This window comes from Zootoca vivipara, chromosome 6, assembly GCF_963506605.1.
Source record: "Zootoca vivipara chromosome 6, rZooViv1.1, whole genome shotgun sequence".
Taxonomy (NCBI): Eukaryota; Metazoa; Chordata; class Lepidosauria; order Squamata; family Lacertidae; genus Zootoca; species Zootoca vivipara.
In genome coordinates, this window is record NC_083281.1 from 14,965,789 (window position 1) to 14,982,519 (window position 16,731).

Here is a 16,731-nt window from a genome sequence, read left to right on the forward strand (position 1 = left end):
TTTTAAAAGAAATTAATACAAAATAAGCACAGCTTTATCATAGAGGTTAATAAAAAAGGGCTAATACTTAAATTCTGTATGCCTTTTACAAAGCAAAAAACTGGAAGAAGGGAAAAAAGCGGTAAAGGAGTCCAACAAAGCAATCTAAAGTCAGAATTTGGATTTTTTTTTTTGTAAAACATTTTGTGGTTTTTTTTTTTAAATAACGTATTCATGGTTACCAGCCATAGTCATAACAAAAGTTATTCATAATAAAATGTATCTAAAATAACATTTCTATCTGAAACAGGAACCTTGTCTCTCTAATTTTTTTTTGTTTTTTTTTAAAGAAATAATTCTCTCAGGTCTGCTCTTCTGGGTTTTTCTGTATGCTACTGTTCGGTATACTTTTTTTGGGGGGGGAGGGAAAGGCCTTTTTTCAATATTTAAAACAGTTCTTGGAGGGCGAGAGAGGGGAGAGGAAGAGGAGAACGATGAAAGGTCCTCTGTACCTAAGAACCTGCCAAGGTCAGCTTTTGGGGAACGGGGAAAGGGTTGTTGGGTTTGGTTTTTTGCCCATCATGCGAAAAATAGTGGCTGGGGAAGAAAGGCACACTCACACACCCAACTCGCATGCACACGCACAAACAAAGTCGGGGCGCAAGGGAAACTAGCAAGGCGACCCTCCTGCAACCCCCCCCCCAAACCTGGCAAGCTGCCTTAGGCACCCTGCACCTTGGAAGAACCCCCCCTCCCTCTCAGCGCCAAGAGTGGATGGAGGATCTTGAAAACGCTTAGGACGTCCGTTTCACCCTCCACCTGCACAGAAAGGTCTCGCCCGGGCCTCCCATTAGTCGTTTTCTTATTTTTAAAAAAGAACAGCCAGTGTCTCAGCGCCTCTGAGGGCGGCAGAGACGCGGCGAAAATCACGCCCACCCCCACCCCCGTTCCGCAGCCGTTCCGATGCAGAACGCTGACCCAAAGGGCTGGTGGCAGGAGGTTTGGAAGTCCAGAGGGTCCCGACACAGCCGTTTGCCCGCCTGTAGTGTTTGTGTAAATGCCAGCACAGAGAAACCCTCCACCCGCCTGGAGTTAAAATGGAGAAGCCTTCTGGTCCCATTTGGATTCCTGCCCGGAAGGTCTTTCTGCTCCCCAACCCTGTCGGAGGGGGGTGGCGGGGATCTCTTGGATCCCTCAGCTGCTGCCGCCAATTGCCTCCCAGGTCGGGGGGAGGATGGAGGATCTCTGCTTGGCTCCTGCAAATTCATTAGCACCGTGAACCCAACTGCCTGCACCCAGGAGTGCCACCAGTCACTTGTAAGCACCAGAAAACCGCCGCAGAACCTGGGGCGGTGGTCCCCCCATTGGTGTCAGGGACCCACCATGGCTTTTGCTGTGACCCACTCAATCTCCCCCCCCCACACATACACCCGACTCAGGGAAGACAGACAGACAACTGTGCACCCCCAAACCATTGAAGAATGTTAGGAAAATTAACGGCCGAGCTTGCGAGACCCGCCAACAGAACTGCTCCTTCTCCACCTCCTCCTCCTCTTCCACCAGCCTTCTGACCTTCTCCCGCCTTGCAATTATCGGAGGGAGATGAGAAAATTCACCTTGCATCGGACACAAGGAACCCATAGCAGCTGAACCGAGAAAAGAACTTTGATCCTAAACCACGAAACTGCCGACTGATCCCCCAAACCCATTTGAACTGCTTCAACGCAACTAGGTCTGGCTCCCAGCTCCCCAACCAACCAACCAACGCTCTGCACACCCAAGAGAAGGCGGCCGAAGGAGTTCAAAACCCCAGTGCCCAAAGGGCCACAGCACTCTCAATCTAGGGGTGGTGATGAGGCGGGTGGGTGGCCCAGACGTCTCTCCTCAACTGCCACCTGCTACTCCTGCCCAGTTCCCCAAAGACCGTCTTCCCCAACCAAGTGCGCCCCTCGACCCGTTTCGGATGACAACTCGCATCGGCCGGGGGGGGAAACGCGCCGAGAGAGGGCACTTGGGTCCGGGGAAGGCCGCCCTAAGAGGTAGCATACGGACATCGTTTCAATTATATATCTATATATATATTTATATGTATGTATGTATAAAAAGAACCAGGGACAGGCCTGCAAAGTTCATGCTGAGCACTCAGGTGTGGGGCTGTGCCAACCCCCGCTGCATCCTGCCCTTCTCCACCTGCTCTCGGTAAAGTGGGGGGAGTATTAGAGGCACTTAAAAAAATTGTGTCAGTCACCTGCAGCACCAATGCCTTCCCTCCCTCTCCACCAAGACTCTTCCACCTCCTCCTCCTCCTCCTCCTCCAATGCCAGGTACGGAAAGCTGTCGGCTGGGTTAGCTCAGACGGAAACCAGCTCGCCCAGGTAACCCCACGATGCCCCTCCCGTGTCCTGGCTGCTGATGGGGCAGGCATCAAAAACACCCCAAATCCAGATAGCGGGAGAGGACCAGTCTTTCCTGCTCATCATCACCTTGGCTGGTCTGTTTCAAGAAGAGGAGAGGAAGGAGGAGGAGGAGGAGGAAGAAGGAGGAGGAGAGGCGGTCGGAGGGGGGTGGGGGAGATGAGGGAAAAGAGAAAACGAGAAAAACCCCAAAGGGGAAGGGGGCGACATGACCCAAATTCAGCCTCCTCCGCCTCCTGCCAGTTAAACTTCTAGGAGCCTCCTGCCCACCTGCTCCCTTGTGCACATTGACGTATTAAAAACCAATAGCTGAAGTTATAATAATAATAAAAAGTAGGGGGAAAAAATATTAGAACACAATAAGACGGTGAGATTGTAGTGACAGCTTTTTCTCCCCCCCATCTCCCCTCCGGCGGCTGGGAACTGCTGGAGGTGGTTTCGTGGGGGAAGGGGTTCGCCCACCCCCACAGCAAACACACCCCTGGGAGATGAGGGGCTTATAACAAAAAACAAAAACAACAAGGAGTGAGGAAGGGGAAAAAAAATAAACAGCCACCCTAAAGCTTCTCAGGAACATCAGCAGATGCAGCTTCTTTCAAATGGTGGAAGTCTTGTCGGTGCCATCTGCAGAGAGAGCAAGAGAGAGCGCAGAATTATAGCAGGTGGAGGAATAGATGGGAAAGTATGTTGGTTCCCAGTTTCCGAGCACAATTCAAAGTGCTGGTGCTGACCTTTAAAGCCCTAAACGGCCTTAGCCCAGTAGACCCGAAGGAGCGTCTCCACCCCCATCGTCCAGCCTGGACACTGAGGTCCAGCTCCAAGGGCCTTCTGGTGGTTCCCTCGCTGCGAGAAGTGAGGTTGCAGGGAACCAGGGAGAGGGCCTTCTCAGTGGTGGCACCCACATTGTGGAACACCCTCCCTTCAGATGTCAAAGCAATAAGCAACTATTTTACTTTTAAAAGACATCTGAAGGCAGCCCTGTTTAGGGAAGTTTTTCATGTTTAATGCTGTATTGTGTTTTTAATATTCGGTTGGGAGCCGCCCAGAGTGGCTGGGGAAACCCAGCCAGACGGGCAGGGTATAAATAATACATTATTATTATTATTATTATTATTATTATTATTATTATTATTTTATTATTATTTATTATGATTCTGATGGTTCCCTCCCTGTGAGAAGTGAAGTTACAGGGAACCAGGCAGAGGGGCTTCTCGGTGGTGGCGCTCACCCTGTGGAACGCCCTCCCATCAGATGTCAAGGAAATAAACAACTATCTGACTTTTAGAAGACATCTGGAGGCAGCCCTGTTTAGGGAAGATTTTTAATGTTTGAGGTTTTATTGTGCTTTTAATATTTCTAAAATATTTTAATATTAACCGTCTCAAACTATGTAAAAGGAAAGGCAAGAATCTGGATGTCACAAAAGCAGGAGTCGGTGTGGTGCAGCAGTTAGAGTACTGGACTGGAGCCTGGGAGACCAGCATTTGAATCCCGCCCCCCTTGGCCATGAAGCCCCCCTGGGTGACCTTAGGGGTCAGTTTCTGCCTCTCAGCCTAGCCTGCCCCGCAGGGTTGCTGTGGGGATTCAATGAGGTGTAAGCCGCTTTGAGCTCCCTGGAGAAAAAGGTGGGCTAGAAATGCAGTGAATAAATGAATTGAAGTAAAATAAGCCGCTCACCGCCCAGTGCGTGCTCAGTCATGCTGAGACACAGGGACTCCAGCGTAGGGTTGATCTCCAGGTCTGTTCCAGGGAGCTGGCAATCTGGAGGGGGGGGGAACGCAGTCGCAGGTGGTCACTACCCATTCTGACCCAGGTTCACGGAATCAAAGAGTCGTAGAGTTGGAAGGGACCACGAGGGTCATCTAGCCCAAATCCCCTGCAGTGCAGGGATCTTTTGCACCCACAACCCTGTGACTAAGAGTCTTCACACTCGATCCCAACTGAGCTACCCAGTCTGGTTTGCTTGGTCAATGGAAAAGTCAGGGGACAGGGACAGTGCTCCCCTTCGTCTCCACAAAGGTTTAAGTCCTGCAGTGAGATCCCGCAGCAGCTGCTCTATGAGTTGCCAGTAGTTACACAGAAGCAAGGAAAAAGCAGTCTGCACGTGCCCAGTGGCACTCATTGGCTGCGTTCCAGCACTGTGCCTGTTTTGTTTGCGGCTAATTTTTTCTCAGAAGAAGCAATGGCTAAGCAAATGCCACCCTCCCCGCCACTGAAGCCAAGAAGCCGGCTGACTCACCCTGTGGGAACATGAGGATGGCCTGGGGGGATGTGTGGACGGGGAGCGAATGGGTCCGCTGGACAGAACTGCGACTCTGGCCCGGCATGCTGTTGCTGCCCCCAGGGTTGGCAAACCACAGGTTCTTGGAAGGGAAAAGAGAATTTGATTTAAACAGGGGGGCAAACCGGAGAAACAAAACAAAACACACACACGCATACACACACCAAAAACTACCCCTCCCAGTAGGTGAGTTACTACTACACGGAGCCGAGGGACAGGGCTGAAGCCTGGCATGCCCCAAATAGTCTCACCTGCAGGTTTCTGTTTTGGGCGTCTGGCTGGTCACTGCGAGACCAGGGTGCTGACCCAGCTGGGCACTTCTGCTCTTATGTGAAGCCGCTGTCTGCATGGAATCTGCAGCGATGCTAATATGGGGGCTGCTCTATCTCCTTCGTCTCCTTCAGCAACCTGGTGCCCTCTAGGTATCTGGGGCTACAGCTGCCGCCCGCGGGGCCACAGACAGGAAGGAGGCGAGTTGTAGTCCAAAATACCTGGAGGGCACTTGGCTGGCTACCCCTGCGATAGGCTTTCAGCCAAGCCCCTGGGGTTGCACTGGAGTACAACACAGTTGAGACCTTCCTTCCACAAACATCTTTTTTGCAAAGTGCAGTCAGCAAAAGGCAACTCCACACATTTTGCTCACTCCTTATGTCCCTGTAAGATTATTTCCAAGACAGAGCATGTTGCATGTCCCTGGTAAGAAATCCCCCATTTTCAAAACGCACCAACACTTGGACCTGAGTTTAAGCAGCACAAGAAAGGCGGCTTAGAATGCCCCCTTCTGAAGGAGCCCTCTTGGGTCAACGGAGAGGTGGCCAGGCTGCCTTTCAGAGGCATCCTGTTACCTTAGCCCAGGGCTATAAAGGGAACACTGCCTCCATCCCATCCCTTTCTTACCTGCCGTCCTTGGCTCCCAAGGTTTGGGCTGGTGAGAGCATGCCGAGGGGAGACTCCGCCGATCCCTGCAGGGCTCAGGATCCCCAGGCGGCTGGGAGGAATGGCGCGGGGGGGCATCTGGAACTGCCGCTGTCCTCTGCGGGCCACCCCCACCCCCACAGATCCAGCTATGGGGAGAGAATTGGAACCAAAGGCCCATCTAGAAGAGTACCAAAGCGGGGGGTGGGGGAAAGAGAGAGAGAAGTCAGTCCCGTTGGTAAGTACCATCACTTGTGAGTATGGGTAGCATTTCACAATAAGGCTGCTGTGACCCAAACCCAGGCCACAGGCTGGCCACCCTTACGGTACCTTAGCTCTAGTGGTCCCCAAACATTTTCTGGCCACTAGCCCCCTTGGTTCCAGAAAATCACCCCAAGCGTCCCCTACCCCACCCTAGAAAGAGCATCATTCACATGACCCACTGATAACAACACAATAAAATTCAAACTGCTAACCATTAATTGCACATTTATTCAATACCGGATTCAAACCATTTAGTTTAATACAACAAAACTGATGAACCTGATCCAGTGATAAAAACTTCAAATCTGATAGTCATTTGCACCTCCAGTGCCTCCCTGCATTGCCAGCCTAAGATGGCAGGGCCCTGACTGACTCCAGCTGCAAAAGCTGGGGCTGCTGAACAGACTCTCTTGGGTTGGGGTTTTTGTTGGGGAGCCAGTTGCTGCTGTTTTTGATATTAATTTTTTGTATCTGTACTTCAAATCTTACTACGATTTATGTGGAAATTGCTTCATTTGGTTGTATACCTTTTGATGTTTTGTTTATTGTTTAGGAGCGCTTTTGTAAATCTTTTCATGCTGTAAGCTGCCTTGAGCGTGGTTTTGTCCAAGGAAGGGCGGCATACAAACAAAATTATGTATGGATGTACCACCCACTTTAGGAACCACTGCTGTAGTATAAAGCAGCCCAGGGCACCCTGGGGAAGGGACACAGCTCAGGGGTAGAGCATCTGCCTTGCATGCAGAAGGACCTGGATTCAATCCCTGGCAACCTCTTCTGGTAGGGATAATATATAATATAATATAATATAATATAATATAATATAATATAATAATATATTTATACCCTGCCCATCTGGCTGGGTTTCCCCAGCCACTCTGGGTGGCTGCCAACAGAATATTAAAAACAGAATAGAACTTCAAACATTAAAAGCTTCCCTAAACAGGGCTGCCTTCAGATGTCTTCTAAAAGTCAGATGTTTATTTCTTTGACATCTGATGGGAGGACGTTCCACAGGGTGGGCGCCACTACTGAGAAGGCCCTCTGCCTGGTTCCCTGTAACCTTACTTCTCGCAGGGAGGGAACCATCAGAATCATAATAAATAATAATAAATCAGCAAGCCAGAGAAAGGTGTGCTTTGTCATAACAGCAGTTAGTACCCAAGCTGCTCGCTAGGCACTAAAAGAAAGTGTTGCTCTTTTGAGCAGAAGTGTTTCCTTGAAGCACAAGCTGATGACTTTCCAGGTCAGTGGCATGTTTCATATGCATTGCAGGTTACCCCGTGTGTCCCTACCAACTCAGCAATTCTATGATTATATATTACATTCCTGTTCCACTTTGGCCCTTCCCAAAGGTGCCATGCAAGAAACAGTTAAAAAAAATTAAACTCCTGATGGGTTATATGAAGAGAACTTATACAGAGTCAACCTACCAGTTCAGCAAGGCTCATACTGTCAACTCTGACTGGCAGCAGATCCCCAGGGCCCCTCAAGTGGAGGAAGTTCTTTCCAAGCACCTGGAGGTGCCAGGGGTTCAATCTGGAGCCTGCAACACACACACTACCCCCGAGGCAGACTCCGTCCCCTTCATGACAGCTGCTTCAATCAAGAAACCTGCTCTCTTAGTCATAGTCAGGCACCACCAAGTGCTTGCAGCCCCAGCTTTTTTTTTTTAAAAAAAGAATTATTTTAAAAGCTTCATTAGGCAATCAAAATGTTTTACATCGAGTCAAAACCAAAAACCAAGTGGTAACTAGAGATTAATTGAGAATATAAGCAGCAACAGGGGTTCATAGTGGAAGTATAAGAAGAGTGGGAAGCCAGTTTTGCAAAAACTGTATTAAACTGAATTAATTTGGCAATGGTTTGTAATAATTTGGAATATGAATAAAAATAATTGGCAAATAAAACCTCAATAAGCAACCCAAACACCGGGCAACTTGCTGGAAAAAATCTGCAATGCATGGCTTCATATTGTATTGGAACGCAGAGACAGCTAAGGAAGTCCGGAGACAGGTTCAATCCAAACATAATCAAGAAAATGAAAGCATTCCACGGTAACAAGGATGGCAAAGAAAAAGTGACTTGTCCATCTGCAGACAGTACCAGATAAAATCAAATTTGGTGGGAACCTGCCAGGCACCAGTACGTTTCTTGATATATGTCAAGACCATCCACCACGTAGTCAGAATTCAGCAGCCAGGCTGCTCACCGGAGCAAGGTGGTTTGAGCATGCAATATCAACCCTGGCTCCACTGCACGGGCTGCCAATTAGTTTTTCTGGGCCCAATTCAAAGTGCTGGCTTTGACCAAAAGGCCTTAAATGGCTCAGGACCGCAATTACTCAAGGACTACCTCTTTTCATATGAACCTACCTGGACCCTGAGATCCTCATCTAAGGCCCTTCTTCATGTGCCTCCTATGTGCGAGGTCCAGCAGGTGGCAACATGAGAACGGGACCTTTTCTGTAGTGGCTCCCTATTTGCCGGATGTTCTCCCCAGGGAGGCTTGCCAGGTGCCACTGTTATACGTACATGTTTAGGCACTGGGCAAAAACTTTCCTCTTTTCCTCTTGCGTTATTTTTTTATGTATTAATTTTAAGGTTTTTTAAAAATGTAACTATGTTTGCTTCTCTTTGCAACCAATAAATTTAGTACATAGTAAGATAATAACAACAGTAAAACCTTAGTTTCCAGTCTTAGAACCCTCCATGGCAGGAGGATGCCCTGCCTAACCCAGAACCCTCCTGGCCTAATCTTGTCCCTTGAACTCCTTGCTCCTGCCAAGACTCACCCTTTCTGTGGACGGTAGCCTTGCATGTCCAGCACAGCCTTCCTGGGAAACGTCCGGAGCAACTTTAGCACCTGCTGCTTCCAGGACAGGAGCCTTTTCTTCTGTGTCTCTGTGAATGCCTGGAGGGAGGGCACAGGAGGGCAGGCGTGAGTTGGGATGGGAAGAGCAGGCAGACATGGGGTGCTAACCCTCTCTGGGAAGCCTAATGCCTACCTCGTGCATCAGGCATTTCTCTATCAGCTGAAGGTAGCTGGTGATGTTCTCCTCGTCCGGTCGGGAGACCAGCAACTGCGTACACACTGCAGGGGAAAGTGGAAGAAAGGAACTGAAAATAAAACTGAAGTTAACTCTTCTTGGATCTTATAAAGTACAGCTGTTAATAGTGCTTAATACTGTAATTTATACTGAGATGCTACCATACTGTGCTTGTTTATTAAAAACAAACCTAAGAAACAGGGCCCATTTACCGTATTTCTCTGTGTATAACACGCCCCCGTTTATAAGACGCTCCCTATTTTTGGGGACTCAAATTTAAGAAAATGGGGGAAATTTCCCAGAGTTGTTGAGGTTTTTTTTTTTTTGAGGATTGCCCAGAGTTATTGAGCTTTTGGGGGGGGGGCAGGGATGGTTTGCAAAAAACAAACAAACTGCCAGACCGATGATGGCAATCACACACATCTTTGAATAGCCCGCTCACCACCACCAGACAATCAGCAGCAGCCCTAGCCGTACCCACAAATCAACTGCCCCGACAATTTCCTGCTCATGGCAGCAACCAATCCCCCATCCCCCCCCTATGCATTACCCGTGTATAAGACAACCCCAAACTTTGGACATGATTTTCTCGGGTGGAAACCTCGTATTATACACAGAAAAGTACGGTATTTTACCCTCTTCTCATAGCTACCATAACCCTTCTATCTTTTACAGTGTCTTACATCCATCTTTGGATATATGCCTCTTCCTTTTCTCTCCATCATTCGCTGCTGTTAGCTTCCTGCATCCACATAAGTTTCAGATCACCCACCCATCACACAGGTGGTTGCCCCCTTGGTCTTTGGAAACCGGAGGGGTCTGCATGTCCATTTTAACTTTGGGGGTCCTGGGGCAAGAGGCCCTGCAGGCTGATGGACTAAAGCAGTGTTAGCATGGACAATTTCAAAAGACCAGCCTTAACCATAAACCTAAGAGGGACCATGAGGTGTTAAGAGGATTCACTGGGCGGCGCAAATCCTACTGCTTTAGACCTGATGGCAATCCGGAGCACTCACCTTTGCCCATCACCCGGGTGAACTGCCCTGCGATGTCCCCCTCGGCGATGGGCGCCGCCCCCGACTCCCCATCACAAGGGGAGCCTGTCGGGGGCAGGAAGGTGTCGGTGGCCGAGTCCTTGTCCTCGGAAGGGTTGCCACTCTTGTCCAGACACAGCTTGGTGGCTCCGCGCTGCTCTGACGGCAGCTGTTGCTGGCCCTCCTTGGACGCTGCCATGGCCTGCAGGGCGTGGAAGGCCTTGATGGGGGTGATGATGATCTGCTGCAGTTCCTGGAGGGCGTTCCACAAGTTCCCACCTTCCAAGATGTCCTGCCCGGGGGAAGGGGGGCGAGAGGGGGAGGAGAAGGAGAGAAAATGGAGAACTTGAAGAGGGGAATGTTTTGGCAGCTCAATACTTGGCGGGGCTGGCGCGGCGCGGCTAGAAGCATTAAGGAAAATGAGCTTTTGTCTGAGTTAATTTGGATTTTTGTACTTGTGTATTGTTTAGGGACTTTCGTTGGGAAGCATATTGTTTATTAGTGTGTATACATTCATATTGTTAATTGTTATTATTATTTTTAATATGTTTTCCTTATTTTTATTATGTATTTTGTGCTTTGACTAATTTTTATTATGTATTTTATGCTTCATATATTATACCATTATGTTGTGAACCACCCTGAGACCTATATACAAATTTTTATTATTATTAGTGCTTTTTTTCCTTAAAAAATATTTAAGGGTGCTCTCATTTTCCTACTCATATTGAAATACTGCCCCCTCAATGAGGCCAAACTTAGGTTCACAAAATGTTGAGGGGTACGCGTATCCCCGCGTACCCCTGTAAAAAACACAGATGTTGATGATGATTTAGTTACACTGTTATTCTGAATCAGATTTTGGATGCACTCAGCTCCTATTTTAGACACCCTGTCTTTCCCACAGCTTCTGGATACTCAAATGACAATTCTGTTCCATTTAGTACAGGAAAATCGCATCGTATGAGGGGGTTACATTCTGGGGGTGGCACATACACACGGGACCACCCACTTGGAAGCGCCCCATAAGAGCATCTCTACCTTCTGGAGCTGGTGCACTGAATGGATCTTACCCCACAAGCAAGACAGAGAGCTATTAAGGGAAAACCCTGTGCAAAAAGAGCTTTTGAGCTCTCCGCCTTCCATGCATTTAAATCTGCGTGATTTCAACCACATCAAATTGAAATCACACAGGTTAAAATGTGCATCAGCTGTGAGTTACTGGTACCGGAAGCCCAGCCCTGCCTCTCAGCAGCAAAGCCTCCACCTTCTCTCTTACCTTCTCCAGAGACTTCAGGACGCTCTGCCTTTCCCGCAGCTTCTGGATACTCAAGGCAATTTTGTGCCTCGCTCCTTTGGTGACGTTCTGGTCAGGGAAAAGAGGGACAGCTGAGATACCCACCAGCAGAGGCAGCTGCTGCCCAGCCCTCGGAGGAAGAAACATGTTTGAAAATGCACAGCAACCCCCCAAGAATGGATGGTCTCAAGTAATATCCGCCTTTGCAAGCATGTGTGAGCATAACAATGTCATGCTGCATAAAAAACTCCTAAGCCTCTAAGCTTTCCTTTGGGGGTGGTAGTCCTCAAAGTTGTAAGGAAAGGCTTAAAGGAATGCGGATAGTGTGCGAACCACCATGAGACCTGCGGGTATAGGGAGTTATACAAATTTAATAAATCATAGTAATAATAATAGCTTCTCAGAAACCAAAAAGGCCCCTGGTAAGAGGTCTTCCAACAGCCTGGAGGCACAGGATCAACTCTAGACATGCTTTCTTCCCCCAGCCCCCCCCCTGCTTCCAAAGCATCACCCCCAGCTGCCCCCAAGACTCTGGTTTAAGCACCTTGTGCAGTACCTGCGACTCCAGGTGTTGCTCTGTGAGGGTCATCATCTCTTCATAGGTCATCTGGGAGAAGAGGGCTGCATATTTGTGGAGGCGAAGACTCTTCAGCCACGAGGGGACATCTGTGGAGAGTGGCCGAGAGGTAAGACACCTTTGGGGACAGCCTTGTGAGTGAACCAGTGTCACAGAGTGTGGAATCTAGGCCAACTGTATTTGGTTAGGCCCTTGCGGTGCAACAGAAGTGAAGTTGCCTGAACCATGTGTATTAATAAAACCTATAAACCGTGCTGTTTTATGTTGATTGGAAACTGAAATGTTTTAAAAATATTTTAAGGTCTTTTGGCGGGTGTTTTCTTGTGCTGAAAGCCATCTTGGTCTCCCTTTTGAGAGGATGAGTAGAATAAACTCCCACCGGCCTCATCCTGCATGGCCAATGGTCAGGGATGAGGAGACACCTGAAGGGCAACAAGTTGGGGAAGGCTGTCCAGCACAGCCGAAGAGTAGTCAAAAACTGAGTGCCAGGAAACTCCCCCAGTGATGAGACACCTCAGAATGGGGAGTGTTCTTACCGCCCTTGGTCAGGACCACTGCACTATGTCTATTGGCATAGCAGTGTCTTTTAAACACAAGGACGTTTTCCAGGTAACAGGGGCCAAGGCTAAGCATATGTTTGCGACTCCCATTGGGATCATCAAGTCTCTTTCTGCTGCAGACTCAGCTGCCTCAACCTGGGGCTGAACTGGCAAGAGGTGTGTCTGTATTTACCGGTAACTCATACACACACAAATGTACAGGCCAGGCAAGTGCATCCTCCTGAGCTTCCTGGGCATGAGAACATGGCAAGCCTGAAGAGAATGGGCATGTGTGCCATTTTACAAAGTCTGAGGGGGGAAATGGACTGCTCAAAGATACATGCACGTCTGAGGACTCCTTTTGCAGAATCCTCAAATCCCATGATCAGGGCTGGTGCTCAGCAGCTCTTTCTGAAATTTTGAATTACTGTAACAGCATTGTTTTGATGATTTCGTAAGAATTGTAGAGCAGGAAGGGACCACAAGGACCATCCAGTCCAACCCCCTGCAATGCAGGAGTCCTTTGCCCAACGTGGGGCTTGAACACACGACCCCGAGAGTCTCAGGCTCTACCGGTTTGCTCTATTTATAGGTTTCTGTGTTTGATATGACAGCGGCTGCAATGTGTTTAATGCTACGGTGATTGTGTGAGCCGCTCTGAGCTCAACATTTGCTGTTGGAAAAGCGGAATACAAATATTAAATCAAATCAAGCCAATTTGGTAGAACTGGGTTTTCTGCGGTTTGGGGACCGGCATTCATCTTTGAGACCAGTCTCTGACCCAGGAGGAGAAAACCGCGGTCCACCAAAGTGGCTGTCGAGTCCAGCCGCACCCTCTCCCTCCCAAGGTACCTTTCATGCCGCTGCCCTCCTCTTGAAAGGTGTTTCGACTGCCAGAATGCTCCTCCGTCTGCTCGCTGCCTGATGAGGCCACGCTGCTCTGGGGCGAGAGGGGAGCATGCTCCCCGCCGGGGATGAAGGCTGGCCGGGCGCCCATCTCGTCCACGTTCATCCACTCGCTGGGGACCTGCTGGCTGGTGGGGATGAGGGACATGGAGCGCTTCAGCGGGCTGGGGTGGATTTGGCAGGGGAGAGCTGGAAGGAGGAAGAGACGGTTAGGACCTGCCGACAATGGCCCCACACTTGGGCTGTGAAATCACCAGGAAGGCTTAAGCAGCTCAGGAGAGATTTCAGGACGAAGGAAAGTGTTACAAATTCTGAACCTGTCAAGTGGCTGTACTACCCAGAGTGTAGGTTTATTCGGTGAACCTGACCGGAAGGAAGTTTGAGCAGGAATACACCAAGAACCACCCATTCGTCTTCTGAGGTTCGGAGGGTGGCAACAGCTTTTCAGTGGTGGCTCCCCATTTGTGGAATGCTCTCCCCAGGGAAGCTCACCTGGCACCATCAATGTATATCGAGAACAATTCAAAGTGTTGGTGCTGACCTTTAAAGCCCTAAATGGCTTCGGCCCTGTATATCAGAAGGAGCATCTCTACCCCATCATCCAGCCTGGACACTGAGGTGAGGTTACGGGGAACCAGGCAGAGGGCCTTCTTGGTGGTGGTGCCGCCCTGTGGAATGCCCTCCTGTCAGATGTCAGAGATAAACAACTATACGTCTTTCAGAAGACACCTGAAGGCAGACCTGTATAGGGAAGCTTTTAATGTCTGTTTTATTGTGTTTTCAGATCTGTTGGAAGCCACCCAGATGGGTCTGGAATAATAATAATAATAATAATAATAATAATAATAATAATAATAATGTATTCAGGCACCACGCAAATTCATTACTTTTTAACCAGGCCTTTTAACTGTCTATGGCCTTTTAGAGTAGGTGGAATGTTGTAATGTATTTTCTTTTCTGTTAAGTTGCTTTGAGTTGACATGGCAAAACAACTTTGGGCTTCCGGGTTCAGCGCCAGCGTCGATCGGCGGGGTTTCGTCTCGTCTCCGAGACGGCCCGTCTCTGCTAGGAGTGGGGAGGGCAGCGAGAGCAACGCTGCGCCCCTTAGAACCTCGGGAAGGGCGTCCCGAGGGCAATTTGCTCGGCACAGACCCAATCCGGACTCCCCAACTCTTCGGTTAGCTCTAATAAGAGCTCCGGAGCGAGGAGGGTAGAAGTCGCGGGGGCCATTTTGAGCGGCAACGTTATTCTAGCAGGGAGAAGCTTCAAGCCGAAGGCGGAGAGCGCTGGATTCTTCCGAAAATAAAACGATTGGAAAAGACTGTAAGTAACCTCACGATTTGGATTATAAAACAATTTGGTCTGGGAGAGAGGGGAGAAAAGAGGAAGCCACCCCCCCCCCACGGCAACAAAGAGACAGTAAATAGAAACCCGAAGCCATAAACAGAAGATTTGTAATTCAAAAGGATCCCTCAAAGGCATCAAAGAGAATATCCCCTTTGATGCAGGGTGAAAAGGGGAGAGAGACTGTGGTTTATGACTGCCCTGCAGCAATGAGGTAAAGCCTAAGAAAAACCTTTCTTTCCCTCGGGAGCCGGCAGCCCAGGCAATCCAGTGAGTTGATCAGGATTTATAAGTCAATTTTTACTTCACTTTGTATTTCTGGACTTTGTGGAATTTCTTTTTTGGCTTAAGTGCTTGTGAAATGTGAGTTCGAACTTTATTGTTAACAAGACTTGAAGAATGCAGCCAGCTTGTTAAAATGGAGTCGAGAAAATAAACTGTGATCATATTCCACCCCACGTGATAAGTTTTGACCTTGGCAGGACTGAAATATGTCAACAAAAAAGTGTTCCCCTGAGTTCCAGCGGTCTGTTTTGACCTTAATGTGGGAAACAAGAATAGAGTTATGTCAAGAGGAGACACGACGACAGGAGTTACAGCAGAAATTTCAGGAGGTGATGGCGGAATATGATTTTCTAGGAGATGAAGCTTTTGACACTGAAAAAGAGCAATGTGAGAATGACAATGATGGGGAAGGAAAAGATGAAGATGAGGACTGTGATGATTCAACACAAAATGAAACACACCATGAAAAAAATGATGACTCTACTCTACAAAAAGTTGGATGGAGTGCCCTGCCTTTGAGGGGGGCACGATTGGTATTATTGGAACTCCAGAACGCCCACAGGGAAGAAGGAAAAAATATGCAGAGAAGAGAAGAAATTCAGGGGTCCTGTATGGTGACCTGGATGGCAAGAGACTGTAAACAGGGGGTGGGGTGAAGGGAAAGTGATGTTGTGATTATAAGGATGGATTAACAGGTTTATAACTGGTCTGCTGATTTTGGAATTTGCTGGATTGGGGGGGGTGGAGCCGGTAATCGGGGATGTAAGGTTAAATTGAGAATAGTTATAGTTTTAAAAGTGAATGGATTTTGGAAAATGTGAAAATATGGAGGCTTATAGAGGGAGAAAAAAAAATTAGGCACGGGAAGAGAAAATGGGAGTTTGAATTTTCAGTGATTTGAATATTAGATGAAAATGTTAACAATTGATTTATAAGTTGTATAAGATACAAAGGTGTATTTTTATAAAGTAAGAAACTGTTGCAGATGATAAAAAAGGGATGAAAACCGGGGAAGGGGGGGGAGGGGAAGCCCATAAAATATGGTTTTTCAACTATGAATGCAAGAAAAAATTTTCTGTTTTGTATTGTTTTTTTCTTTTTCTTTTTTTTCTTCGCCCTTTCTTTTTCCCCTTTTTTTCCTATTTCTATTTTTCTCTTTTTTTGGTATAACAATAGATGGTTGGATGGATGTCCTCCTGCGTACTGCCCTGGTTTGCTGGAGCTCCCTGGTGGCAGGGGGGGGCTTTGGGGTCAGGGGAGGGGGAGGAGGACAGAAATCCAAGCATAAAATGGACCATTTCTGACTGTTCACAAACATGGGATACTTCTGTGGCAGGGGAGGACCCATGTGGGTGGGTAGGAAGGAGGTGGAAAAGGGGTTTAAGTATGTACCGTTTTTTTGTTTTTTTGTATTTTGTAAAATTAATAAAAAGTATGTTAAAAAAAAAAAGACATGGCAAAACAACGACTAATACATTCAACTTCAACTTCAACTTCAACTTCAACAACAACAACAACATTCAGGCAAAGAACTGGAACAACCCAACTGGCTGACTAGGGCTCAAGGATCACCCGATCAAAGAAGTTTCACATAGTCCTTTGCAGTGTCTACAAATCTGAAATGTTTTCTTAGTTTCTGGCATGAGGATAGGAAAGCAAGACGCAGCCCGAGATATCAACAGACTGGTTCCCCCCCCCCCCCCAGAGATGAGAGCTCCCTCTGGCTCGAGATAGATAGCTCAGTTTATTTCCAAGCCATTTCACCAAAAATTGGGAAACGCTTTGGTTAATTTCCAAGCTAATCAGAACTGGTTAACTCCTTCCAGGGTCAACCTTTTAGAGCAGCA

General features: G+C 48.1%; 1 protein-coding gene across 3 annotated transcripts in view; it reads right to left on the minus strand.

Annotated features, from left to right (window-relative positions):
• Positions 1 to 16,731, minus strand: part of SAMD4B (sterile alpha motif domain containing 4B) — a 31,289-nt gene continuing 14,558 nt past the window's right edge. For 2 of the 3 annotated variants that reach the window (XM_035117370.2, XM_060275468.1), the window contains exons 4-13: positions 13,202 to 13,444; positions 11,778 to 11,899; positions 11,216 to 11,302; positions 9,919 to 10,228; positions 8,861 to 8,946; positions 8,648 to 8,766; positions 5,572 to 5,770; positions 4,633 to 4,756; positions 4,071 to 4,154; positions 1 to 3,017 (exon numbers count right to left, since the gene is read on the minus strand). In XM_035117370.2, coding sequence (XP_034973261.2) covers positions 2,989 to 3,017; positions 4,071 to 4,154; positions 4,633 to 4,756; positions 5,572 to 5,770; positions 8,648 to 8,766; positions 8,861 to 8,946; positions 9,919 to 10,228; positions 11,216 to 11,302; positions 11,778 to 11,899; positions 13,202 to 13,444 — 1,403 coding nt within the window. In that variant the 3' untranslated portion in view covers positions 1 to 2,988. The remainder of the gene's footprint in view (positions 3,018 to 4,070; positions 4,155 to 4,632; positions 4,757 to 5,571; positions 5,771 to 8,647; positions 8,767 to 8,860; positions 8,947 to 9,918; positions 10,229 to 11,215; positions 11,303 to 11,777; positions 11,900 to 13,201; positions 13,445 to 16,731) is intronic. The other variant, XM_035117371.2, reaches the window with a different exon arrangement.